Raw genomic sequence first — 27516 nt, 5'->3', positions numbered from 1 at the left:
TGCAATGGTTGCATCGAAAGTCCTGGATGTTCAATTGAATTTTATGCGTTTCACAATTTCTGTCGGGCAAGACTGCTATGATCATTCGCCCATTGCCGTCTTCCGTCAAAGATTTTCGCTTTTGGTCATAGACCAACACGTAAAAAGTAGAAATATAATTAAAAAATTCCAAAATATTTTTTGATTATACCAAAAAAATCGACATCCCCCCGCTTCCGCCAAAGACCATCCGGGCCCATCCGGCCTCCATACATTCGTGAACAGGGAATAACGGCGGGGCCGACAACGATTACAGTTTTAAAACATTCGCTATACATTAAAAACACTAAATTCACTTAGTGTAAACCGATTTCAAAATTTTTGGGGACCATTACAACGGATTCTGTCGGGAGCGAACGGAGGTTAAACCGCCATGTGCAATGCTACCGACAGAATCATCCAGGTTGTTAGGACCGTACTGTACTGCATGCGTTGGTCATCGACCGCAATGAAAATTTTTCTTGGCGGATGTAGGCAATGGGCGAATGTCCATTAGATGATTTGCTCATTGTTAAAAAGGAAAGAAGAAAAAAGAAATTCCGTGCTGGGTGAGAGTGTGATTTAGGTGTTTTTTCAATTTCTAACCTATGCGCCAAGTAATACCGCCACTCAAACTAACTGCCTGCTGCGAGCCCCGTTCCACGAAATTGTAACGGCCGTCATCATGTCCGACAGCGAAGATGAAGCCGAGCAAACGCAAAAGTTCATGTTCAAGCCGAGTTTTGTCATAATCGCGATCGACGCGCACCCGTCTATGTTTGAGACGCGCAAAAATGAAGACGACGATACCGTAACACATGCGTTCAAAGACGCGTTAACGGCCTGTTACGAAGTGGCCGACTCATTGGTTTTGACGTCGAACCGCAGGAGTTGGAACCAGTTCGGCGTCGTCGTAGCACGCGAAGACGAAGCCGCCACCCTCGTCGAAGTTCAAAACAATCTGCTCGATACCGTCAAGTTGTTGAAAACCGAGTGCGCCCTCGACAACGAAGAGTTGCGTCGACGATACGAAAGACGAACCGACCTGGACCTCGCCGCGTTTTTCCTGCTGTGCAAGAAAAAGTTCAGGGACATCAAGGCAGCATTCTACAAGAGAACCATCGTATTTGTTACAAACGACGACAACCCCGTCGGCGGAGACGCGCGGCGCAGGTTCGCGGCGCTGAACGAAGCCAAAACGTTCGGCGCGAGTGAAGTCTCATTCGAGTTGGTAACAATGAAACACGACTTCAATTATGGGTTATTTTACAATGAGTTGTTTTCTGTGTACTCCTCAAAGATGCCCCTGGTGGACGAAGTGTGCGAGGACAAGGATGGTTTAGTAGAGAAACTGTTGGTGTCAATAGTGTTCCGGTATACTCGGCAAAAGTACAATTTCTTCCCCTTCAGTAACGATAGGGAACGGTATCTAAAAGTGCTCAAGGTGAAGTTTTTCAAAAAGGCTAAGTTGTTTAACAGTGACAAGGCCTCGCGAGACGGCAAGCTGTTAAAAAGAGTGCACGAAAAATCGGGGGTGGAGGCCTCCACCCAACATCAGTTTACCCTCAGGATGGGGATCGGCAACGAGCCTTTAAAACTAGACCTCAAGGATAAGTACGACATCTACGGCAACGACTTGCCGCTGGGTTTTCACCTGTGTTACGTGTCCCCCCGGCAGACGGCCTTCGGCGTGTGCGGGAAGCCGACGTCAATGCTGGTGGTGGACCCACACGAGGACTTGAAGTTTTTCGACCAGTTTTGGCAATACTGCGTGGACAATAACCGCGTGCTCGTGTGCATTAAGAAGACGAGGCACCCCGAGAAGATCCGGTATGTCGAGCTCATACCAAAATACGCCAACGATATGAGAATGTTCCTTATAAAGCATATTCCTTACTGCAATGAGCTTAAGTGGCCGAACAAGAGACTGGAAATGGCGGAGCCGCCCAACTTCAATACCACCGAGGCAAAGAAGAAATGCGTTGAGGAATTGGTGGAGCGGTTGACTTTTGAGTATGACCCAAGAATGCTATCGAACCCGTCGTATTCCAGGAAAAAGGCGTACGTCAAATCGAAACTCCTCGACGAACCGATGGAGGAAGTGGCTGATGTCACCGTGAACGAGGAAGAGATGGAGAAGCAGATAGGCGACGTCATCCGGGAGATGAAAGTCCTTTTCCAGCTGCAAGAAATGGTCAGCAAGGGGACGAAGCGGAAGGCCCCCGGACGGGGCAGGGGTGGACGCGGGAAAAGGGGATGTTAAAATAAGAAAAATAAAAAAAATTGCTACACGATTTTGTAGGTTAAGTTTTCTCCTTGCTTTTTTTTCAAGGATTTTTTTAAAATAAAGTATGGAATGATTTATAAATTGATTTATTTCGGTGCAATGAATATCTCCCCATAATTTGTGGTTAGTTTTTGTATATAAAGGTATATTCGTTAATTATAACAACAAATTACAGTTTGCAAATTGGCAGTGACATTCACTATATTGTGGTGGAGCACTGCACATGGCGGTTTAACCTCCGCTCGCTCTCATCAGAAACCATTGTATTCGTCCCAAAAACTCTGATATCGGTTCTTAGGAAGTGTTTAGTGATTGTTGTAACGTGTTCGGCACGTGTTCACACAACTTGTAGACCAGATGGGGCCGGATCGTCCTCCTGTTTTTTTTGGAATCGGTCATAAATCCTTTTTTTCTAGTTTTCTAGTTCTATTGGTCTATGAAAATGGGCGAACAACCACAGCACTCTGCCTAACTGAAAGCGAATTGTGTTTTCTGTTTTGGAAAAGAATTTCATGTAATCTTAGTAGAGTCAGAGCCAGTGACGTCATTGTTCGATGCGCTAAATAAGCGTCCCATCTCCTTCTGGCCTTATTCATAAGCGGGTTTTTGCTTGCTTTATATTGATGATGATGATCCTTATTGTGCTCAAATTTTGTTGCATCCGCCAAATCAACGTATCTAAAAAAAGGATTGACCATTGGATATCCATTTGTTTGAAAACTTTACACATAAAGATAAAGCAAATGATGTCATTACAAATGCGTAATAGTGTAATAATAATATCCATTTTATATGCAAATAATAGTTGTGATAATTTAAAGTAACTAACTGTGCAATTCCTATTTTTGATTTTAAAGGGTATGATATAATAATTTATTGTATATAATAATGCAAAAAATAATTAATAAGGTGTCATCAAAGCATGTTTCTTTTTCCAATTTTCCAGTCTATCTTGAATATGAACCTAGGTCGCCTTCTTTATTTCTGGAGATGATATTTACTTTTTTCTAGAGATTTTTTTCCTTTATTGTGTCTGGAAATAGTTGATCCATTTTCTTTTTTAACATCAACAAGGTAACAGCTACACAAAAAAGCTCCAGGACCGGGTTCTATGCGATTATTTGAAAACAAAGTTAATTTAAAAACCAAATAATTTTTTATAACCCAGTACATTGTATTATCCATTTTTTTTTCACTGCACCAGTGGCAACAACAGTAAAAAATAGATTATTTTATAACTTTATAAAACTGGGTTATGTTAGTTACTTTTTACTAATATTATATACTGTTATATTCTTCTATTTCTCCTTAAACGGAATGTACGTTTTAATTATCATGTTGGTACATAATCAACGTAAAAATCAGTATCCGTTTTAAAATATTAAGGAAAAAAACCGTTAAAAGGAAACACCAATTGAATCCAAATGAACAGTTTTGTTTGTTAAGATACAGCGGTTAATCTAATATCAAATTATGACTTCAGCACTAACGTGGCGCATTGCAGCGAGTCAATGTCATAAACCACCAAGCTTCGCTAAAAAAAAGAGGGACGCAGCTGTCGCCATCTAGTAGATGAATAAATAATTTTAATAAGATACCTGTAGAAAATGGAGCGACTTCGCCTCCCCGACTTTTATTCTGTGGATGTGACGTTTTAAGGTTTAGAAGGAATTCGTTTGATTTCACTCAAAAGTGTTTTTTAAATTGTAAATTCAAGGCTAAAATGACCAAGCTGTTGAGCATTATAGGCAAAAGGCACCTAGAGTTACTATCTTGCTGGTGAGTCAATTTGTTGGGATGAGACAGGGTATAAGGTTATGTAACTTTCAAAAAACCATAGGCGCGGGACGGGTGCTGCTTTTGGGTCCACCGCCGTGCTGGGCATCTGTTACTTCACTGACTGGAAGCTCGTCTTGCAGTACCTGCCGTACTATAATGGAAAATTCAGCGTGGAACAGTAATGCTAGGTTTTTTATGAATTAGTCTTAAGTTCTAATAGTTGTCAAAATACAAGATTTTAACTGATAAAATCGTGTTTTTTTATTCTTATTATGGTTTCTTCGATAATTTTTCCGAAACATCGAAAGCTTATTCAACCAACAACGCGTCCGAATCGTCAGGTTTACGGGTTATCAACTAACCACAGTGGTCTTATCTATGGTTCAGCACGTTTGTGGTTGTTTCACTGTTTACAAATTTTCCTGTTTTAGTGGTACGGAGCACTATTTCAATCAGAAGCCGGAAAAATGGCGGAAATTGTGCAGAGAAACCTCGAATTGATGACCGAGGAAATCTCGGAGTTGAAACGGACAAAACTGTTCAACGAGCGTGAGTTAACGTGAGTATAACTTGGTTACACATGGGGCCGTGACCTGATTAATCTCGCGGGGGCGCAGCGCGTTTCTCAAACGGCGCCGTGAGTTCCAGTTTAAGCTGAACGGCGTTTCGAACAACCTGAGCGATTTTATGGAAGCGATTCAGTACGAGAAGCACATCTTACGCGAGTTGTGGGCCCGACGCAACAAGAGGCAAATGCTGGACAAGAAGAAGAACATCGACTACAAGATTATTAAACGGATCAAGGCGTATTACGAGATGGCTCTTATGCGCTACTCGGACGACTACCAGCTGAGCCTCACTTACTTTAAGTTCTTGAAGCAGTATAAGGACTTTCATCAGACCGCGACGCACCATGTCAAAAACATAATCGAGGTAGGAGAGGGCACATTGTGGAATGACCCTATGTAAAATGTTGCAGCAGCATATGTCTCAAACCCAATACACCAAAATTATTTTTATGCATTTTTTTCATATATCTATTTGGTTGATAATACTAGCATCAAGCATTGGCTAGTAGGTATGACAATTTTTTTTTTATTCAGATGTTCTGATTTCCTACTTGACTTCAAAGTAAGATGTGAAGAAAATGAACAAAGTTAATTAATAATGGGGTGGTTTATTACTGATTTTACAAACATGTTGATTACCTTTGTTTTCGTTCTTCCATTTGTCTTTATACTTTAAATTGCATTATGTAAAATCTATAACAAAAAATAATCTGAATTAAAGTCTATTTAATTATCATTTACTTTTTATATTGATTCATATATTCTTATTAAAGAAACCGTGATTTTTAAGGTATTTTTAAAGTTAAATTGATATTTTCTTTAAAGGTGACAATCTTTGTCTATTATATTTCATAAACAGCTTTTTAATAATAAATCTTTTTTGTTATATAAAATATTCTACAGTTTATATAGGTGTAAACGCACCAATAAGGCAATAACTACTATAAAAATTTATAAGAAAACTGAAGTCACTTTTACCCTAACCCCTGATCAAAAAGAAAATCTCATGTATAATGCTCTAAGCTTAATCTTTTTGGGGCAATTTTTGAAAAATCGGTTTTGCCAGGGTAAAACAATTAACAATTTTTCCTATAAGGTAGTCTTAATTATTTTTCTACGGATTCCTTGTGGCAGGGAACCTATTGTCATATAGTAAGTGGATATTTTATATTTAAATTTATACAGGATGAGCAAAAATGAAGTAACAAAATTCAATTATAAAAAAACGTCCGTTTGACTTTTGTTTTCTGTCATTGATTTATTATTTGAGTGAATCTGATTTTTTTAAATTAAAACTCAAAATAAATGAATTGAAAAGAACAAGAGTGTCTCTTTAACCGCAAGAGAATGTCGGAGAAAATATGCAAGATTTAGAGTATAAAAAGTTTTTAAGATCTCTATTTATTTATATTGTGTGTTAGATCTCTGTCGCGTCCTTTTGAGAACTAAATGAAGTCGATATTTGTATCTGGATTACCCGATTCGCCAAGTATCATATTCGGGTATGCCTTGAAGATAGGACATCACATTCGCTTAATAATTTATCATAAAATATATATTATTAAATAATGATATCACTCTATAATTGCAAGATGTTATTTAAAACATTTTGATCGAATTTAACCAGTCAATCGACCAGCCCCAACACTAGTTGTATATATCGCTCACTCATATCCACTCTCCTACTTATTTCAAAATTTATAGTCTTTATAATTATATTGATTTGTAAAACAAAAAATATTGTTTGCGGCTCTTTTTTAAATGTTTTTAACTTTTGTGCCCTTATTGATTTTTTTTCCACACATCAATTTCATAAATAAAGTGCATGGCAATATTTTGATAAAAAAAATCTCCATAAAACAGTGGATCATACTTTTAACATCGTTTTATTATAAAAATATAATACGGCAGGTTCATTTGAGGGGTAGCTACGTAACTTAAAAAAAAAACAAACAAACTGGAAATTAATGAAACATTAAAAATTGTGTCTTTATAAACTTTGGCATGTAAACAATAACTACAAAAAACATCGAACAGCTATAACTAAAAATCAAACGAGGTAAATTTTTTGGTGCATGTCGAAGTAGGTATTATTTCTAAAATTAAAGAAACAACTATCAGATTAGTAGTCTTTTAACACGTGATCAATAAAAAACAACAGATCTATAGTTTTTGGTAGAGAATTACTGTTGTTAAAATTATAACAAGAATTATTATGGCACCTAAACAAAAGCTAAGTATTCTACTGAACTGTTTTTTGGAAAATAAACGAAAAGTGCTATTTTCAAAATAACTAAAAAACCGTCACATTTCATTCTTTGGCTCCTTTCATTCTATTATAAATGTGATTCTGACATTTTGTAATTTTTGGCATTAAACTTTTTTTTTGGAATTGGTATAACATCTCGATAAGCATGGTTTAGATTTATATTTTCAAAATATGTAAAAATCGCGTCTGCTCGCATTTTTCTTTGCGTAATGCTTATGCTGGTAATCAATTTCACCAAAAGGTGTTTCATAGAAAAATGTGTCGGGAGTATCTTTCTCTGCTTTCAAAACACGCGTCATTTATTTTGACAATATCGCCTGAACTGATCCAATGAAAGTTAAGTTAGTTTTTTTCTTCTTTTTTTTTTCTTCTTTACGCTTTTTACCAACATTACGTACTCTGTTGCGATTACAGACACGATCGTCAAAAAACGCATGAAAATCACTAGTGGCACTAACTCTGTCCAGCGGAACTGAAGTAAGGGAACTACGTGCCAGTTATTGTTTTCTAGTCCAATTAACTAAAAATGTTTTTGATATGTGCCATTATTGCACCTAGTAAATGATACAGTGACTCACAGCTTAAATGATTCAGTCAATGTAACAAAAACTAACTGGTCTGAATGTCTCCTTATTTATTTGGAAAAAAAAACTTATTGAAAGTAAGTTAGTAAAAAGCCTTCTAAAAAAGTGTGAATTATTTTTTGTTTTAAATATGCCTTACTTAGTTAAAAATAGATAATTAATTAAATTATATGCAATATTAATGTCACAGCTTAATTGATGCAAAAATAATAACCGGGGTCCAAACTTATCAGTTTGAAGTTTTCCAAGGCTTTTATTTATTACTGCAATTGTTTTTTGTTTAGTTTGACATTTTAAAACACATTTTTGTTCAGTAAAACGATTTTTTTAAAAAATGGGTCGTCGGACTACAATTTCTGGGAGGAATTTAATTATTTTTCATCACAGAAATTGATCCAGTCAAAGAGACACTGCCAAAATGGTAAATAAATGTCCGTCAACTGTTCAGCATATCATTGAGCGTTACTGTAACGAAAATAGGGAAGAGAATAAGTCAAGGTTAGCTCCAAATAAGATCTTCAATGAACGTGAGGATTGTAAGAGATGTATCGAATTATCCCAAAAAAAAAGTGCTCCAAAGATATGTGTCGAGGTGGAAAGATAGTTTGGAGAAATGTATAACCCCGAAACAATTCGACGAATCCTGCGAAAAAATAATTTACATGGTCGAACTGCCAGAAATAGCCAGAATTCGCTAGAGCGCATATCGATAAAGATTTGAACCTCTGGAATTCAGTAAATTTTGAGACCAAAATAAACTTATTTAGATCCAATGAAAAAATATCAGTATGGAGCAAGCCTAAGGAAGAATTAAAATAGCAAAATTTAAAAGCTACGGTAAAGCACGGTGGGAGTGGAGTGATGTTATGGGGCTGCATGTCATCTGCAAGAGTAGGTAATATGCATTTCATTGAAGGAAATATGAACCGATATGTGTATTTGGATATATTAAGATAGCATCCGGTTGCTAGTGCCCAAAAATTAAATATGGGTTACAATTATCATTTCTATCATGACAATGATTCAAACCACACGTCATTTCGGGTCCGCAGTTGGTTGTTATTAAGACACCAGTCCGTTCACCAGACTTAAATGTAATTGAAAATTTGTGGTTGCCATTAAAAAACAAAGTAAGTAGTGCCCCAATATCTAACAAGAATGAATTAAAAGTACTCACAATTTCCCCGGAGTATACTAGAAACTTAGTTGAATCAATACCCAGAAGACTACAAGCCGTTATCAATAATGAGGGCGGCCCGACTAAATATCAGCAGGAGTATTTCAAATTATGCCGTTGTTGCTATTGATTTGGTTGTATTTTGTTTTGCATCATTTAAGCTGTGACGTTAATATTGTATATAATTTAATTAATTCTTTATTGTTAACTAAGTAAGGTATATTTAAGACAAAAAGTAATTCACACTTTTTTACTAAATTAATTTCAATAAGTTGTTTTTTTTCCCCAAATATATAAAGAGACATTCAGGGCAGTTAGTAGACTGCAGCATTTAAAATGTTAGTCTCTGTATGGGTTCTTATTTTCTTACTGCATTTATTTTTGACATAAAGTTCAAAGTTGTCGAAAACGTTTAGATTTGGTAATAGGACATTGTACATGACAAATTTCTAGAAATTCTGAAATAAATAATTTAAAATAAGGGATGGATAGATGACCTTATAAAACGAAAAGTCTAGATGAATCTTGCAACGTTTCTATTTATTTTTTTTCCATTATTCAATTAAGGGCGTGGTAGGGAATATTATTTCGAACACCCTGTGGAAACGAAAACTCGAACCTTTTAGAAGCTGTTTCCAATCACTTTTTTGACCAACGTCCAACATCCAACACACGTTGTTGTTGATAGAGGGGTGGGACCGATCCTCTCGCGCTTTCAGAAGTTCCACTTCAAGCCGGAAGTGTTCCGGTTGGCGTCGGCCTGGTTCGTGCGGACCAACAAAAAGGAAGCACTGAACGTGATCCATCGCGGACTCGCGCTCCACCCGGACAACAAGTCTCTCTACCTTGACGCGTTCAGTTTGGAGCTGGAGACTGGAGAGGCGGACGAGCGGCTGCGCGCTTACGTCGACTCCATCTTCAAGCACATCCACGACTTTACGTTCGTCGTGGATATTTTGGGGCTGCTCGAGGGCCACCACCCGCAGACGTTGGCCGTGCAGAACGCGATCGTGTCGAAACTGTTTGAGAAGCACCCGGACGACGACGCGGTGTGGCACGTGGCGGCGCAACGGGAGCTCCGCGGGTTACCTCACGACGGCGACGCGGACGACTCTAAAAAATCCACCAAGAACCTGATAAAACGATGCGTGGACAAATACAGGGAGGGCATCGCCGCGCTGCCTGATGACAAAAAGCCGCGTCTATGGAGGCGGCTGCTCGACACCCTCATCGACGTGCAGAAGCGGGATCCGAACGTCGCGAATGTCTTCAAGGCGGCCGCGCTCAAGGGGGCCCTCGAGGACGCTCGCGATGCTGGCGTCGCCCTCGACGAGAACCACTACGCCGCGTGGATAGAGGTGTGCGGCGAGCACGACGAATCGGCGGTCCTGGAAATACTGCGACGCGGCACGGAGGCGCTGCCGCAGTCCGGCCTCCTCTGGGAGCTATACCTGCAGTTCTATTTGCTCAAGGACAAGGTGAAGGAGGCGGACGAGGCGTTCCAGAAGGCGGCGAGGGCGCTCGGCGCGAAGGCGGAGCCCGTTTGGGATATGATGATCAGTTACCAGCTGCTTAGGTCGAGCAACGCGGCCGTAGAGGCCCTTTATCTTCGGGCGGTCGACGAGAAGCAGCCCGCGGAGTTGTCGCGCGCCTTCAAGCCGCGTTACTTGACATGGCTACTACTGCAGAAGGGCGTGAAAGAGGCGCGGGCCGCTTACTCGCAGATGGCCTCCAAGCGGCCCTATTGCAAGGAGATGCACGAGGAGATGGCGCGGATAGAGGCGATGGAGTGCCACGAGCAGAGCCTCGAGGACTGGGGCAATTGTCTGCGATTGCAGTGCGAGCAGTTCGGCCAGCAGGACGTCGACATTTGGATCGAGCGCGTCCGCTTCTACGCGGAGAATTACAAGTAAGAGAGGAGAGACACACGTTGCCCTTGAAACTGGGCGTTTCTTTTTCTTAGGGGATTCGACGTGAACGGAAAGATCAAGGAGGTGTATGAGGAGGCCCAGAGGAGCCTCTCCGAGTTATTGCTGGCCGATTTCCGAGAGAGATTCGCCGAGGTGAAAAGTATGGACCGGTAATTGCATTTTATAAACGTTCATCATCAGTAAATCGCTTGATTTATGACCCTCGCCCTTTACTTCCAACCGCCGGTGGTATAACTTTTCGCGCGAGGCGCAATTAATGTTAAAGTCATAATTTGAAGTTAGGTTAATCTTTGTATCTATTATACAGCTATTAGATTAATACACTGGCGAGCAAAAAATGTATGCCATGTAAGAAATTACGAATTTTTTCGCAAAAAAAAAAGTTTATCACGAACTAGTAGATGGTAAGTTATCTATCCCGCTCTATTCGGTTATCTGAATTTAACAATTAATCGGAATATCTGATGTTGGTTTTCATGATATTGAGAAAACCTCAAAATTTATTAGCATTTCACTATTTCCTCCTTTTGCATTTATGACTGCTCATAATCGCCGAGGCATGCTTTGAATTAAATTTCGTATTACGTTCTGGTCGATATTGTTTCATCACTCTCAGCTCTTGGGTACTTCTTGGAGCTGGTGTATGTCTTCGAATACGTCGACTCATCTCAGCCGAACACACAAGTTCGATGGGATTTATATCTAGACTGAGTACTGACCAATCAAACCGTCTAATTCCCACCTCATCCAGATATTGACATCGCATGATTATCCAGGATTTCCGTATTGCGCCTGTGAACTGTCTATATAAAGACCAACTCTGTGCCTGCTTCTGAACTAATTGCCGCTCAAACAATAACCGAACCACTACAATGTGGAAGTTTTTCATCAATACAACCTGGGACATATCTTTCTCCGGGACTCCTCCATAGTCTCCGACGTCCATCTGACCCAGTGAGGCAAAAACGGGATTCATCGGAAAACAGTAAGTTGCTACATTCACAATCATTCCAGTCTAAGTGATTTCGGGCAAATGTTAATATTGCTAGGCGCAATGGCGCCGTCGCCATCCTCCAACAAGACAATCGCTAACATTAACGTTTCTAACCTCTTCAAGTAGATTTCAAAGCCAAACAGTAGAATTTCGCAAATTTGCGACCAACAAAAATCGATCATTCCTTTGGTTGGTGATCCTTTTTCGACCAGATGCTGGTCTTCTAGTGCTAAAGCCAGCCTCCTTGTATCGTTTGTATCCATTTTGTACAGCGCATGGACTCATAAAAACAATTCTTGCAGTTTCCCGTTTTCATCCACCATTAATGCTACAATTATAGCCACAACAATAGAATCTCAAAGTATTATGACCAGTTAAACACACCTAAGATGTAAAATACACCAAACGAATTTTTAATTATTCTTAAATTAAATTAAACTTAAGTTATTTTATAAAAAGTCAAAATTACCCTGACAGATAACAAATATCTCCTCCGCATTTGTGGGAAAGCAAGCAGTTCACCGCCTACCACACCAACGATTCGGTTATTAACGTTTTTTTCCAAATTTTTTGCTCTCCAGTGGATATAGTTGCCCTTTAACAACGCCGCCATCCGAAAAAAATGCGTGAATTAGCTTTAAATGTTGGAAATTGTTGTACGGCGTTAGAGAATACAATAAGAGTAAAGTAAAAATGCAATATTATTTGGCATGAATATTTCTCTTGAAAATATTCCAATAAAATACTAAAATGGCATTGCAAAGTAAGGGTGCTTTTTATTCCGGTCTTAAACGATGAGTTATTGTTGTGTTGATTGCTGAATTTGGAGATGATGCCGCCATCTAGGGGATGCGATTGAAATCTCGATAAACAAAATACAAAAACCAAATTTGGAATCTGGTGCCACATCCTATATTAATTTCGCGTGCAGCGTCATCTATGAGTTGGTTTTGGAACATTCAAAATGCGCTTGAATCTGATACTACTTTTGGTCGTGGAGCCATCTATGCCGTAAAATTACATCTGCAAACAAACTATACTTATTCGTAGTTGAAATCGAAAGGCGATAGAGTGAAAAATGGACGAGCCTCCTATGTCACGCCTCGAAAATCTAAGCAGGAATCGATTCTTCTGTTCATCTTGGAAGACGCCCAGCGACATCTATACAACGAGGCGTTCCACTTTTTGTTCCACGTTTCTGACGATGCCGTTTATGCATGGTTTATTACTTTTAGTCTGGTTTTTTAAATGAGCCAAAAAATTGACGAATAGTCTTATTGGTTGTAATATTTCTGGGTAATCAGCTTCTGGAGTATTACTGTGGTACAAAACGTAACACTTTAAAACGTCGATCTTATTCTTAAAAGAAATATTTCTTTCTATTTTTTAATAAATTTAAAGCCACTCATCTAATTAATTTTTGTATTGCAACAAGAGCTGTACTCTCAATAAAAGCATTTGTTAATAAGGAAATTTAATTTTTCAAAGTCCACTATGGGTTACTACAAAAACAAATCAAATTTTGTTTTTGTGATCTTCTGGATCATAAAAATGCATCGTGCAATTTTTATTACTCTATCTAATAATAAAAAAAAACCATTTGTCTTCGGGCTTTACCTATCAAAATAGAGAATCCAACATTCATATAAAATTCTTTAAAACTTTCCTAATTTAATCGTATCTCCTATGGTTTCCAAGATATCCATCCTGTCCTAACCTTATATTATGCTACCCCATTCTGTGTATTAAATGGTCCTGCCAAAATCCAACCAAGTTCGGATTTCTGCAAAATTGAAAGGTTACGGTCGATTCTTTTCGAAAGTATACGCGCTCCTCACTAACCTCGAGATCTCGATAGCGGTGCATCGTACAGCGTAGCCGTTGGAATCAGCATCGAAAAAAAACTTTTATTTTTTGTCTGTATGTTCTCCGTTCTCCGTTCTTCCTTCTCCGTTCTTCCTTCTCCGTTTCTCCGTTCTCTGTTCCAGGGTTTTTCGACGATAATTTCCGAACGGTTTGAGCTACACGCTTCAAATTTTGCTCCATTTTAACCGTCCACGGGGTGCATAAGATTTGTAAAAATGGCTGCGTTCAAGTTTCGGCGTCCATCTTTTTTTTTTTCAATTTTCGACTGTTTTTTGGACGTTGCTATGAAACGCGATAAGTGTCCAAAATTTGAAGCTATCGACTTCAAATTTGGCATTTGGTATGGCATGGGTCCAAAATTGTTTATGGAACCGAAAAAATCTTGAACGAGGACACGTAGAAGATTTGACTGCATAAAGCTTTATTCTTGACAATTTTTCAAAAATGTACAGGGTGCGCAGTAAATTAAAAGAAACTAAAAAATGGGTCTCAATATTATTGAAAATTGGCTATAACTAAAGGACTGTGTTTTACATATCAGTTTTTTTTACACGGCATTAAAGCTCGCATACAGAGTTATTTTTTCCCTATTGTACAGGGTGTTCGCGATATTCCTTCCAGTATTAAGAAACGTAATAGTTGCACTAAATTTGCAGCTACTGACTTCAGATTTGGCAGGGAAGTAGAAGTTCAGACCCACATTTTAAGTATTAAAGTCGAGGGCAATTAAGTAACGCAAAGTATATTTTTTTAATTTTTGAATTTTTTTTTTGGTAATTTTGGCTTCCAGAAAAACATGTTTTTCTCCATAACCATTTACCCGTTCGGCAAAATTCTTTAACTGGCAGACGCGAAAGATCCAGTGCTATAACATATATTTCAAACATTTTTTCGATTATGTACAGGATTTTTTAAACTATAGGCAAAAATTTAAAAAATTTTGAAAATTGTTCTTAGCCAGAGTAAATTATTAACCGCAAATCAAAAATCGTAAAAAGTATGGCCAATGGGTTCAAACAGGCCGCATCAAGGGCTACAATTTTTGTATTTGCGGTTTTCGTCTCTCACACACACTGCTCGAGAAATTCGAAAAAATACATATGAAAATCACTATTCGGGGGGCTGTCAAGGCGCGATGATGTCATTGATATTACGGCGCACTGCATGGTTTCACAAAAATCTGATTTTCTCGAAAACCATTTACAATTTTAGAAAAATTCTTGAATTAGGAAACATGGAAGATCCAGGGCTATAACCTCCATTTCCGGTACAGGGTGTGTCGATTATGGTTAAAAAAAAATCTAAAAGACCCTGAAAATTGAAATTTTCGTGGATGCATTTATAGCCGTAATTGAAAAACAATAAAACATGGGATAATTTGATTTAAACAGTCTCGAATATTGTTTGTTGTGTCTTTGCACGTCGGCGATAAGTAAAAACGCTTTATACAGGGTGTACGCACAACAAAATTACATCGATTTTCCATAGTGGTTTGCAGGAGTACGATAAAAAAACGATGCCTCCCTTTATCACAAGAAGCCGCGAAGCTCTTTTTTTTTTTTAAATTAAAAGCTGCTTCGCGCTAGGCTCTACGAACTTGTCCCCCCCAGCGACGATTTTTCGAAAACAATCTTATTTGGATAGCGATAAGTTGTAGAAAATGTTAGCTCCTAGCAACACGTCATTTTCTGAAGGTCGTTCAAAAGTATTAAAAGAATATTGTGAAATTGAGGAGGTAAAAATATTGTTTTTTTTATCCTCGCCAAATAATAATTAATTTTAGAACCGTCTGGTTATTGGTTATTGGTTGCTACAAACAGAAATCAACATATTTAGATTGGTGGTGTCATTAGTAAAAAAAGAAATAATTTTTAGAGTTTAGGTAATGAAAAACAAAGAGTTTATTTGACACGAGCGGAGCGACAATTTATCATAAGAAATAATAGTGTACAGAGACTTATTTGACATAGTTTCTTGCTTCTAAAACTGCCTTATTTTTTATGGTTCAAATAATGTGTCTCAAATGATTTTTATTTTATTCCTCTTTAGGAGATTGCCGATATTTATTTGAAATATATTTCTTATTAAATGTAAGTGAAAGAAGAAACTAAAAGAAAACTGAACTATAAGAAAGAAAAAAGAAACCAAAACTCACTATAAGTGGCACCTAAATGCAAGCAGCATTTGTATGTACCCTATGTGTACGGAGACTTTTTTTTTTCGACTGTAGAATTTGAAGCACCGCATTGCTTTTGTACATTGTAAAATGTATTGGAAGTGACCTTCGCCAGCGCCCTTTGTTTTAGAAACGATCGCCGAGTACCTTCCAACCTTTAAAGGGTCAATTACTTTAATGGCATGGTTTTTCAAAACAGATCGTAAATACCGAAAATTTTAAATGTTGACTATATATTGTTGCCAAGTAAATAAATTTATTGATAATTACTTTGTTGATTTGCGCGAAAAGTCACCGAAGGTTGTGCAAATGAAACTTGATTTTATCTTCCTTGCTGTCTATAACCGAAATTCTCAGTAATTTGTTTGACTTTTGAATTGATATTATCTCCGTTCTCACATTTATGGGTCCGAAGAATTAAATATGCTGAAAGCTTTAAAAACCGTGTCCATGTTTTCAATGCGAGTAATTATCTACATTAGTATAAGCAAACCAGACTTTTTTGAAGGAAAAATTTATAAAATTTCCCTCTCGCTCAGAAAACCTCCTCCAAAATCTCATCTAATGACGATGAGAAGGTTGGCAAGTGGGTGCAAAATAAAAAAAAAGCAAAACAAAACCTGCAGATTGTGCGCGTCCAGAGCTTGGAAGCCACTGAAATTAAAGTGGCTTCTGGTGTTCCGCAAGGATCACACCTGGGATCCCTACTCTTCAATGTATACGTGAATGATATTGCCTCATGTTTTCATAATGCATTTTTCCTACTGTTTGCTGACGACCTATACGAAAGTTCAAAATGTTGTACAGTGAACTTCCAAAGTGTTCCGTTTCTGACAGTGCAGCATAGGTCCCTGCGGTCATTTAAGGAGTATTACTCGGAATTGGAAATCCCTTTCCAACTTACAGCTCTCTAGATTCGTCGCATGCATAGGGATTTCACCATTTTTTATAATATATTGCACTCAATTTCTCATGGACCTGAGCTGCTATGAAGATTGGGCTTCGCGTTCCCCTCCGCCAGACCAGAATAAACTACTCTTTCCAGGTAGAGTTCCATCGTACTAACTATGGGTAGAGTTCTTTTCTTACTAGATCAGCCGCACTAGCAGTGCTTTTCGGACCAACTTGATTACTTCCAGAGTGCAAAAATTTTTAAGTAAAAACTAAAAGACTCAGTAAAACTGTTCCGTTGTCTGAATAGTGTACAACAGCGTCGATTATATTAATATTAATATCTTGGAAAAGCAATGTTTTTCATATTAGGGTTGGGTCTTTCTCTTTTATTTTTTTTTCTGTTTTATTTTTATTATATTTTCTTACTATTTTATTTATGTGAATCTTATTTTATTTTGGGCGGTTAGGCCGATGATAAATAAATAAATAAGTTGAACTGAGGTGGCTTTTACTTCATGAAAATCCATTTATCAAACACAACACCGTGTCTTTATCAAATGTAATATTTACAAACTACCTGCTACTATATATACCGAAAAATGGCAAAATATTTTTGGTCTAAAGATACCATTAAGCAATCTAATAAATCTTGTTTCACCAATGGGTTCCGAGTATCATATCCATAGGTGGAATACTGGGAAATAAGTTTTGTACATCAAAAGACAATAGTGTTGCTTTAGAAGGGATTTTGATATCTTTAATTTTGTTGATTAATTGAAAAGAAATTTTGGTTTAAAATCTGTGCGGAACTTTAAAATATTTACTAATTTTGATGAGTTCAACTGCTGGAGCTGTTACATAAGACACGACTGGTCTAACTAAGATAAAGATATAAAGATATATATATATATATATATATATATATATATATATATATATATATATATATATATATATATATATATATATATATATATATATTTATATATATATATATATATATATATATATATATATATATAATATATATATATATATATATATATATATATATATATATATATATATATATATATATATATATATATATATATATATATTTATATATATATATATATATATAATATATATATATATATATATATATATATATATATATATATATATAATATATATATATATATATATATATATATATATATATATATATATATATATATATATATATATATATATATATATATATATATATATATATATATATATATATATATATATATTTATATATATATATATATATATATATATATATATATATATATATATATATATATATATATATATATATATATATATATATATATATAATATATATATTATATATATATATATTATATATATATATATATATATATATATATATATATAATATATATATATATATATATATATATATATATATATATATATATATATATATATATATATATATATATATATATATATATATATATATATAATATATATATATATATATATATATATATATATATATATATATATTATATATATATATATATATATATATATATATATATATATATATATATATATATATATATATATATATATATATATATATATATATATATATATATATATATATATATATATATATATATATATATATATATATATATATTATATATATATATATATATTATATATATATATATATATATATATATATATATATATATATATATATATATATATATATATATATATATATATATATATATATAGATATAGATATAATTTTGGGGGTTGCGGATTCATAATTGTTAAAAAATATTTCTCTTTGTCACTAAATAGTGTGGAGTTAGTAATTACTTCCTTGACTTGTCTTTGATATAACTCGGTAGGATCGTGTTTGATACATTGGAAAAGTTCTGGTTTAAGAAAATTGTTGGTTTTTGAAATATATTCTGGGAGATCGCTTGCTGTGAGTGTCTTCCCTTTATCTGCACGTGTAAATATTATGTCATTTTCAGAAGCTTTTTTTTTTTGATAGTTTTTACTAGTGACATTTGAGAAATTTCTTTGTGTTTGTTGTTATCTATTAATTGAAAGTTTATTATATTCGCTAATACATGTGTGTTTGAATTAGAATCGTTAATGTCCTGGTGGCATCATAAAGGGAGAAAATATACAACATATAAGAAGCGGACGCTGTTATTTCCGAAAATTTCTTCACACACAAAAAAAAATTAAGTCACTCATGACTGTCTTCATCATCAGTAAAATTGCTAATTAATGAATAACCAATATTGATTGATAAGTAGAGTGCAACAATTTAAAATACGCAGTCCAGATAAAATATCAACTTTGGAGTTCACTAAGGAGAATTCCAACACCCTGCCAGGACCATTTATATACAAGGTTTCTTTTTTTAAATTCCTTTTCGAATTGTGTGTCAAATTTCACTCATAATTCAGTTAGCATATCTTAGTTGTTATGAGCAAAAGAATATAAAACTGAAAAATTGTGTATAATAAAATTATTGAGCCTAATTCTTCAAAATATTCCTACTCTCGTAGTTTCTTTTCCAAATTCAGATCAATTGATGGATAGAGAGATTCAGTTTTAACAAAAATGTGGATTGGTAGAAGAAGATCGCCTGCAAGATCTCCAGATATTCTCCACTGGATTCTTTCCTCAAGAAGTTAATAGCGGACATGTTTTTTATTTTTTTGCTCATAAAATAAAATATTTTCCATATACTTTTTGACCCATCCTGTATATGTGAGGTATATTTTTAAAAAAATCCAATAGCTGATTTTTCACTCTATTTCACTATATGTCTAGTATTTGGACCAACGCCTATAAAAAGACCCTTCGAACTTGGATCCATATGAACTTGGAACCTTATGAATATGGTTGGCAATTTGAAGAATGAAAATATGTATGTAAATGGTGTGAGCGCGATCAGTTAAGTGGATGAAGTTCTCTAACGATAACAGTGATGAATCTGATGAAGGGAGGAATATAATTAAAGTCCAATTGAACACTAATCATTTTTATATTTATACTTATTTATATATTTTTTTAAACACATACTTTGTATCATATTTACGTGCAGAAACAATAATTTATTGAAAATTTAAGGGAATATTTTTTTGTGGATAGCTTTTTGTTCTATAAATTCATAGTGAAATTAATGAAAACAATCGTTCGCTACTAGTGAGTCGTTGCAAAAGTCAGCTGGTGCCTCATAACGCGTTTATGGTTCGTAACTTCAAATTGTTTGCAGCAACCACGATAATAATATCAGCTTCCATAAAAATTTCAGGTTTTAGGAAATGAATATTCGTTTTAAGGCTCCTTCTAAGATGTCAGGGAGTCCGATATAAATTGCATTACAATCCTTGTGGTTCGAAGAATTCAACTCTGATCCAGAAAAATCATTTACTTTGATTGAATTGATAGAATGAATACTACTACTACTAAATACTTTCTTTGAAAGTGGAATGTTAAAATGCGTATGAGAAAAAGGAGATTTTTCAAAGAAACTTATATGTCGCCCACTTCACAAGACAGTACCAATATTAGATATCTTCAAAGTTACATAAATAGAGATAAAAGGCTACCGAATCATTTAGTAGCGAAAAATTCAAGGAATCATCAAGCACTAGCATTGTTTTTGTGATGCAAACTTGGCAGCTCGTCAACATGAAGTTATACGGGGCCTAAATTGATCTTCTGTTGGTATATTTATATTTAAATTTCTTTTTGTATATAATTATTATGGATGTGCTTTGCCACATGTAAATATCAATTTCCTAAATATTTGAAACAAGTTTAGAAGTTATTTAATCATTAACAATGCTACTCAAGCATGAAAGTTAGACTTCGTGATCCAAAGATTGCAAAATATTCTAATATTTATTTAGTGTTGTAATAAACTTTTGTGGGAACAAATAAATACTGTTGTTATACATTTATCTTTTGCACATCTAAATTTTTTCCCACAAGTGTCGCCTTTGTTTAAAAATTGTATTACTGATAAGGCATAAAATATATGTTGAAACACCACTTTGTTGTTAATGGCAACATACACTCACACAGAGGTCATGTGTGTCACACAGTTTTTATTAAAATCATTATACGAACGATATGATTTGCGATATAATCAGATGACAATATAATTTTTGGAAATCGCAAGGAGTGGACTGTATTTTTGACGGATCACCCTCAGACCGCTTAAGGAGTGAAACAAATGGTGATCAATCTGGAAAGATGATAGACTACTTAGAGTTTTCTTCATCTCGTTTGATGTAGCATCACTCCGCGCTTATGTGCAGTAGCGAACTCGGCCACTAGCTGCTTCGTTGAAATACACAAGCCAACTACAGGCTATTCAAAACCGCGAACAAGAAAATAAACTCAAAAACATAAATAAAAAAAGTATGTTGTTGAGCTTTCGGCTATTCATGGTTACCACTGAGCAGACATCCCAACACTACGTCAGGTGCATGGTTATCTCTTCTGGTCTAGATCTAGTGTGTTCTGTGAAAGCGGTTGCATCTCGTACATCACGCACATTGGTTTGGCGGAAGTTTTGGTCCATTCAGCTCTATATTGGCAATGAAGAATAATGGATAAAAACACTATGAAGATCTATAGCCGAAAAATATAACAAACATATCGCTACTAGAATTAGGGAAATGGAAAAATAGGAAAACCGCTGGTATAAATAGTATTAACACAGACCCCTTGGAATACGGCCGAAATTTACTGAAACTGATATTGTGAATCCTATTGAGTGTATCACTTAAATTTTAAAGATATATTTTTTGTTTTAACGGTAAATTTATATATATATATATATATATATATATATATATATATATATATATATATATATATATATATATATATATATATATATATATATATATATATATATATATATATATATATATATATATATTCTCACGTATTGATTCACGGATGGAAAGATGTGATGACACTATATTCCGGGATATCATCCGTTCGCTCGTTGAACTCCGACTGGAATCCTGCATCCGACTGGAATCCTGCAAATCTTGCATCCGACTGGAAACCTGCAGACGTTTCGCCAAAATCTCACTTGGCATCTTCAATGCTCGCGCTCCGAAGTGTTCGAAGTGTTTTCGGAGCGCGAGCATTGAAGATGCCAAGTGAGATTTTGGCGAAACGTCTGCAGGATTCCAGTCGGATGCAAGATTTGCAGGATTCCAGTCGGAGTTCAACGAGCGAACGGATGATATCCCGGAATATAGTGTCATCATATATATATATATATATATATATATATATATATATATATATATATATATATATATATATATATATATATATATATATATATATATATATATATATATATATATATATATATTATGCATGGACAAAATGAAAAATAACGCTATTACGTGTGTAGCTGGTGAGATAACTCCTCCCCCGTAAGCTTCAACTTCACTCAATAAGGGTAGTTGGGCATATCTTGGATTTTTGGGTTATTCGAGGTCTTCTGGTTTCTCTTTGGTTGATTTACTGCATCTTGGCTGTCACGAACTTTTTGTACTGTAATCTGCACCACCCTGGTAAATTTAGTTGGATATTTGGAGAATTTTGATAGTTCCAGAAGTGCATAACTTGACCTAACTTCCTTTCTTACATTATTTGGTTCAACTAATTTAATTTCCCTTAGGTGAACACTTACGTCCCACTGATGTTGTTGTATTGGTATATTTGGCTGACAAGGAAACAATATTGGCTTGATACTTCGCTATTAAATTAACGGTTTGTTGTGGAACTATCAAAATAGATTGATTAAAATTCTGCTTTTGTAATTTCTCAATGCTTGATTAAATTTGTTGAGAATGTTAGGAGATAAAGAATTTTGTTTTAAAATATTTATATATATCTCGGATTTTTCTCTCTCCGGTTTGTATTCGGCAACTGTTGACGAGTTTATTTGTCGTAGTTTCGCAGCTTTTTCGTATTCTTTTAGATTAGGTGATATTTTGTATCTTGTCTGTAACCGGGAGTAGGGTCCTTGTCTTTCACGAATATGGGAATGCCATCCTTCAGCTTCGCGTCTCTCAAACATTACATAAGTAGGTTGATTTTTGAAGAAGTCAGAAGCGATTCAGCAACAACTGACGCAACAGGAAGGCAGAAGATTTGTAAATTGTATAGAAGGCGACCCGCAACAAGTGTCCCGAAATTAGACGTCAATATTTTCGCCACGTATTTTGTGACCCAAAATAAGGATAAAAGTTCATATAAACTATGATCCAAAACGTCTTAGTTTTCAACATACAGGGTGTTAAATTTGAAGAGGTGATGGCGATTGTTTGTAAATATTTTCGAAACACGTAAATATTTTGAAATAAAATTTGGTACAGCTACTAAACTTTTTAGGTTCTATTTAACGAACTAAAACTTAGTATTGGATGTCTTCAGGGGTGGATAACACAGGGGAGGTGTGGGAAGAATTTGCCTCAAATTTTCGTAATTTGGAGTGCAGAATTTGAAGTTTTCTACCTAAATAAGGTTAAATACCGTTTTCGAGAAAAACGCTTTTTTTTTTAAATTTTAATGTTTACAATCGATGTGCAGATAATCATTAGTAAGCCTTGGAAGTTAAAGATTCGTTTCATTTGTTTGTGTTGCTGGCTAAATAAAATTTAAATGTCAATTATTTGTTCATTGTTGGTAAGAAATAGTTTTTACTTGGATTGTTCTTACAAATCCTTTTATTTACGAAAGAGAAATCAAACTATCAACTGTAAAGCTTATTATTTGAATAAAAATTATAAATTTTACATTTTAAAGAAGGTTGATTGTTGATGAAAAATAAGCTATTTAAATCTGGTGGGAGTTGTTTTCAAATAGAGAGTATACGGCTTCGGCAATGGCAAAGCGATGGAGGCGGTAGAAGAGTATCGTAGAAAGTCATCGATTTTTTATTAATGCACTTAGGCATTTAGTTGAGCGTAGATCATTTGAACGTAATCGTGGATAGAGGAGACCAAAGGGAAACTATAATTTGGGAGATGACCCGACAAGGAGTGTTGGAACTGTTTCCAGAGATTCGGGAATACCCCGGTCAATAGTAAATAACATCATTTTTTTCTTTTATTTTACAATTTTACCACTGCTATTGTTGCCTTAATTGGGGGGCGGATCCAGGATTTCGTTTGGAGGTAGCGGGCATTTCTTTCACGGAGAGATATTTTTTATATGAATAGGAAAAATAACCTAACCTATCTTCTCAAAAATCACTCACTCTGCGTTAGGCTAATTTCCAAAAAAGGATCGCCGGGTAAGGCGGCGCGGCGCTTCAAAATCACGATTAATGAATTAAATGATACCGTTCACTTAACTTTTTAACGTTTTGCGTGTAATTAAATTAACGTATTTTTAAAGCGACGCCCGGCGGCGATTAGGTGGAAATTGGCCTTGAAGGTATTTTTTTAACAGTTGCCTATTATGATTGCTGTCCTACAACAATTTGTTTTTTAGGTTGGCACAATGTTAAGAATGCAAGGTTTTCATCCCTATCATTACCAGCATGTCCAAGCCCTTCGACCCCAGGACTTTTTGCCAAGAATTGAGTTTAGCGAGTGGATAAGAAACCAGGAGGAACTCGTTCCTTTTATCATGTCGAGCGACGAAGCCACATTTACAAGACATATCATCATTTCTATTCACAGGAAAATCCTCGAGTTATGAGACTTGGAAATTTTCAAAATAGCTTTTCTGTTAATGTATGAGGGGGGATATTAAACGGTACACTTTTCGGTCCGATTGAAATTCCAGCAAGGCTTAACGCAACCTTAACCTTAACTTTTTGGAAACTCATCCTGCCAATATTTTTTCCATTGAATGTTCGAAATCAGCTTTGGATTGGAAGAGGTGGTCCTATTCCGTGGCCACCTCGTTTCTCGGATTTGAATCCATTAGATTACTATTTTTGGGGTCGAATAAGAGATGGTCGTATAAGGTGTTACGTGAAAAGATACTTTTGGCAGGAAATGAAATTCGACAAAACCATTTTGAAGTTTCACGTGCCTCACATGCGATAAGCCTTCTTTAAAATGTAAAGTTTATAATTTTTATTAGAATAATTAGCTTTACAGTTGATAGTTTGATTTCTCTTTCGTAAATAAAAAGGATTTATAACAATCCAAGTAAAAGCTGTTTTTTTACCAACAATGAAGAAAATTGAAAGCTGTCGAATAGTTGATAGTTTAATTTTTATTTACCCAGCAACACAAACAAATGAAGCGCGTCGTTAACTTCCAAGGCTTACTAATGATTATCTGCACCCCGATTGTACCATATTTACGTAGAAAACTTCAGAGTTTCGTATTTGGCAGTCCGAATTACGAAAATTCGGCAAACAAAAAATTTGGAGCAAATTTTTCCCACGCCTTCCCTGTGTCACCCCCACTCTTGTCGTTGGATTTCATTAGAAGTTGTGGATTATTCTTACTTCTCTACTGCGCGTACCCTCATTTGTTTAACACTTATCTCGATCTAGTTTCTTGTGGACTCTAAAAAAACTTTAGTGTATGTGTGTGTGTATGTGTCGTGTATGTGTGTTGGACTCGTTTGGATTTGCTTACTTTTTTTTTTTACTTTACATATTAAAAAAAGTGAATGATTTTTCTAGCTTTTCCACCTCTTTACATTGATTGTTCAACCACTCCTCGTTTACTTTCCTTATTTTGCATTTTATCTGCTTATCAAATGTTGTGTGTTCGTTTGCGTCTCTGGTTTTGAATAGTCTTATTTCTACTAAGTTAATGGAGTAAAACCTCAAAGAAATCAACTTATTTTTATAATTATATAATAATACATAATAATAAATAAATGATTTCTCTAAGCGGTATGTGAAAAATGTTCAAAACTGATGATGATTATAATTGTTATAAACTATGTTTAAAAAAAAAGTTACTTTAGACCCTTATATGTTGTTGAAATTGTATTTTGGTATTCAATTTAATTATGAGGTAATGTACAGGTGGGTTCCATTTGAAAAAATATCTAACTCTATATCTAACGATCTGTATCTACCCTGTACCGTGTGTCTAACTTTAATTATGAGCAAAATATACTGTCGACGAGTTAGGAAGTAGTTCCAAAATTTAAATAATTTGAACAATTGCTTCTCCGATATGAAAAATTCCTTAAAGTTTCAGTACGGAATAACATTTAGTAAAAAAAATTTTTTTTTCAAAAAAGTTTCTTTGCTATTTTTAAAGTTTCATCTTTTTTTCTTCATTTTCTGTCAAACCGATTCCAAAGCTTTTGAGGCTGTATGACATTCTCCATAAGCATTCTCCATTTTTAAATGGTATTGTTATTGATAATATGTTTTAGGATAAAAACATATCTATAAATCGGTCAACTATTTTATCATCGGAAATTATTTGCGAGTGTCTGGAATGACCACCAAGTTATCTTTAATTTTAAAACTCGGTTCCTATTGGATTATCAAGAGTGCTACAAGCTATGAGTGCATTGCAATTGTTTCCTTTGCCGCCAGGTGACGTTTTTTGACATAATCGCTAAAAAAATCTGAAATCTGAAAGAAGAATAAATTGAGCTATATGACTTTTTTATGTCATTACGTAATATGAATGAATAAAACAACTTAACACTCAAAAAAGTAGAATTTTGGAATGCATAAAATATGGAAAAAATTTCTTACTACGAGGAAAAAAATTAAAAAAATATTATTGGGTGCTGACAATTTATCGACATCTGCTTTTTGACCCACCACATTTTCTATTTACTGCAAAAAATGAACAAAAAAAATATTATAATTCACGCGTGTGAGCCGCCCACTTATGGGATGTTCCATTTAAAATAAAAATTTTGTACCTGGTCTAAAACAACTAAAAGCCAATACAATTAGACCTTTTTTTGGAGCTTTAGAAGATAGAAATGATAAACGTATATGCTCATGTGTCATATATTTTTGAAAAGTTCATAACGGGCGTAATAAAATTGTTAAAATATTATCCATATATAATTATACAAAACACGAGTTCAATTTGTGTATAAAAAGATGAATCAGCAGAAATCTGACTACGCCACTGGATCCTAATTCCAAACCAATTTTAGCTTTTTAAATAAGTTAACGCAAAATGTAATTCTAGTAATAGAGGTTGTATTTATATTATTATATTATTATATTAATGTAATTTATTTATAGGATTTAAAATAAATGTGAAAATGTGTTTGTACTAGTTTTATTTGTGTTTTTTGGTGGATAGCGGTGCACATAAATATTATACATCTTATATTCTACAGCTTGGCTTTTGCGCTATAAATAAAAAAAAGAAACAAATTAAACACAAGCAAACAATGTTATCTATATAAACAAATAAAACCCGAAAATAATAAGTTCTAACTTTACGTAATAGATTCCAAAAAAGTTAAATGGTCTGTAATAATAACATCACCCATTGCGTTTTTTGGCTCAGCTGATAATTGCCGTCATCTTAGCGACGTGCCGTTGCGTCATTCACACAGAACGACAGAACAAATGCCGCTTTAAGTATTTGACAACTGATGTCAGTCCTGTTAATTGGTTTAGGCCTGTACACGCAATGTAAAATGTTTGTCTTTTTTCTGCGATTTGACAAGAAGTGACGGGACAAGTACCATAAATATTTAATTTTTCAAATTCTATAGAGTAAAAAAATATGGAGGCCAACGAGTGCCAAGCTAAAATATACATTTTTTATTAGGCAAGGGTGTAAACTACTAAAAACTGTTAGCCTAAAATATCGCAAATAGTCGCAAAGCTTATGCCAGTTAAAAATGTCAACCTCTGAGTGATAAAAATATTAACAATTAATATGCTCTTAAAGTTGTTTATCGCATGTATTGCTTGCACAATGAGCCA

At 34.9% G+C, this 27516-nt stretch overlaps 2 protein-coding genes across 3 annotated transcripts; both read left to right on the top strand.

Annotated features, from left to right (window-relative positions):
- The first annotated feature begins 401 nt into the window (after positions 1-401).
- Positions 402-2391, top strand: LOC132707066 (uncharacterized). 2 transcript variants are annotated; one of them, XM_060678727.1, is made up of 2 exons: positions 402-2019; positions 2071-2391. In XM_060678727.1, exons 1-2 carry the CDS (start codon positions 704-706, stop codon positions 2279-2281), a joined length of 1527 nt encoding a protein of 508 aa, XP_060534710.1. In that variant the 5' UTR covers positions 402-703; the 3' UTR covers positions 2282-2391. The 2 variants fall into 2 exon arrangements, with proteins under 2 accessions (XP_060534710.1, XP_060534709.1); XM_060678726.1 differs by having other exon boundaries at positions 410-2390.
- Positions 2392-4378: 1987 nt separating this feature from the next.
- On the top strand, positions 4379-26758 carry LOC132707065 (U3 small nucleolar RNA-associated protein 6 homolog). The gene is made up of 5 exons (XM_060678725.1): positions 4379-4643; positions 4702-5017; positions 9403-10592; positions 10647-10763; positions 24120-26758. The coding sequence occupies exons 1-5, from the start codon at positions 4552-4554 to the stop codon at positions 24133-24135; spliced, it is 1731 nt and encodes a 576-aa protein (XP_060534708.1). The 5' UTR covers positions 4379-4551; the 3' UTR covers positions 24136-26758.
- Positions 26759-27516: the final 758 nt, after the last annotated feature.

The sequence above is a fragment of the Cylas formicarius genome, unplaced genomic scaffold (genome assembly GCF_029955315.1).
Source record: "Cylas formicarius isolate icCylForm1 unplaced genomic scaffold, icCylForm1.1 PGA_scaffold_9__14_contigs__length_23061073, whole genome shotgun sequence".
Classification (NCBI taxonomy): domain Eukaryota; kingdom Metazoa; phylum Arthropoda; class Insecta; order Coleoptera; family Brentidae; genus Cylas; species Cylas formicarius.
Note: the sequence above shows the minus strand (reverse complement) of the source record. Positions and strands in the feature narration are given on the sequence as shown.

Excerpts from the sequence above, each read along its gene's own strand:
- LOC132707066 (XM_060678726.1), top strand. The coding sequence starts at position 704 with ATGTCCGACAGCGAAGATGAAGCCGAGCAAACGCAAAAGTTCATGTTC.
- LOC132707065 (XM_060678725.1), top strand. The coding sequence starts at position 4,552 with ATGGCGGAAATTGTGCAGAGAAACCTCGAATTGATGACCGAGGAAATC. Across the intron at positions 5,018-9,402 it reads ATGTCAAAAACATAATCGAG|AAGTTCCACTTCAAGCCGGA; the intron begins GTAGGAGAGGGC and ends TCGCGCTTTCAG. Across the intron at positions 10,593-10,646 it reads TTCTACGCGGAGAATTACAA|GGGATTCGACGTGAACGGAA; the intron begins GTAAGAGAGGAG and ends TCTTTTTCTTAG.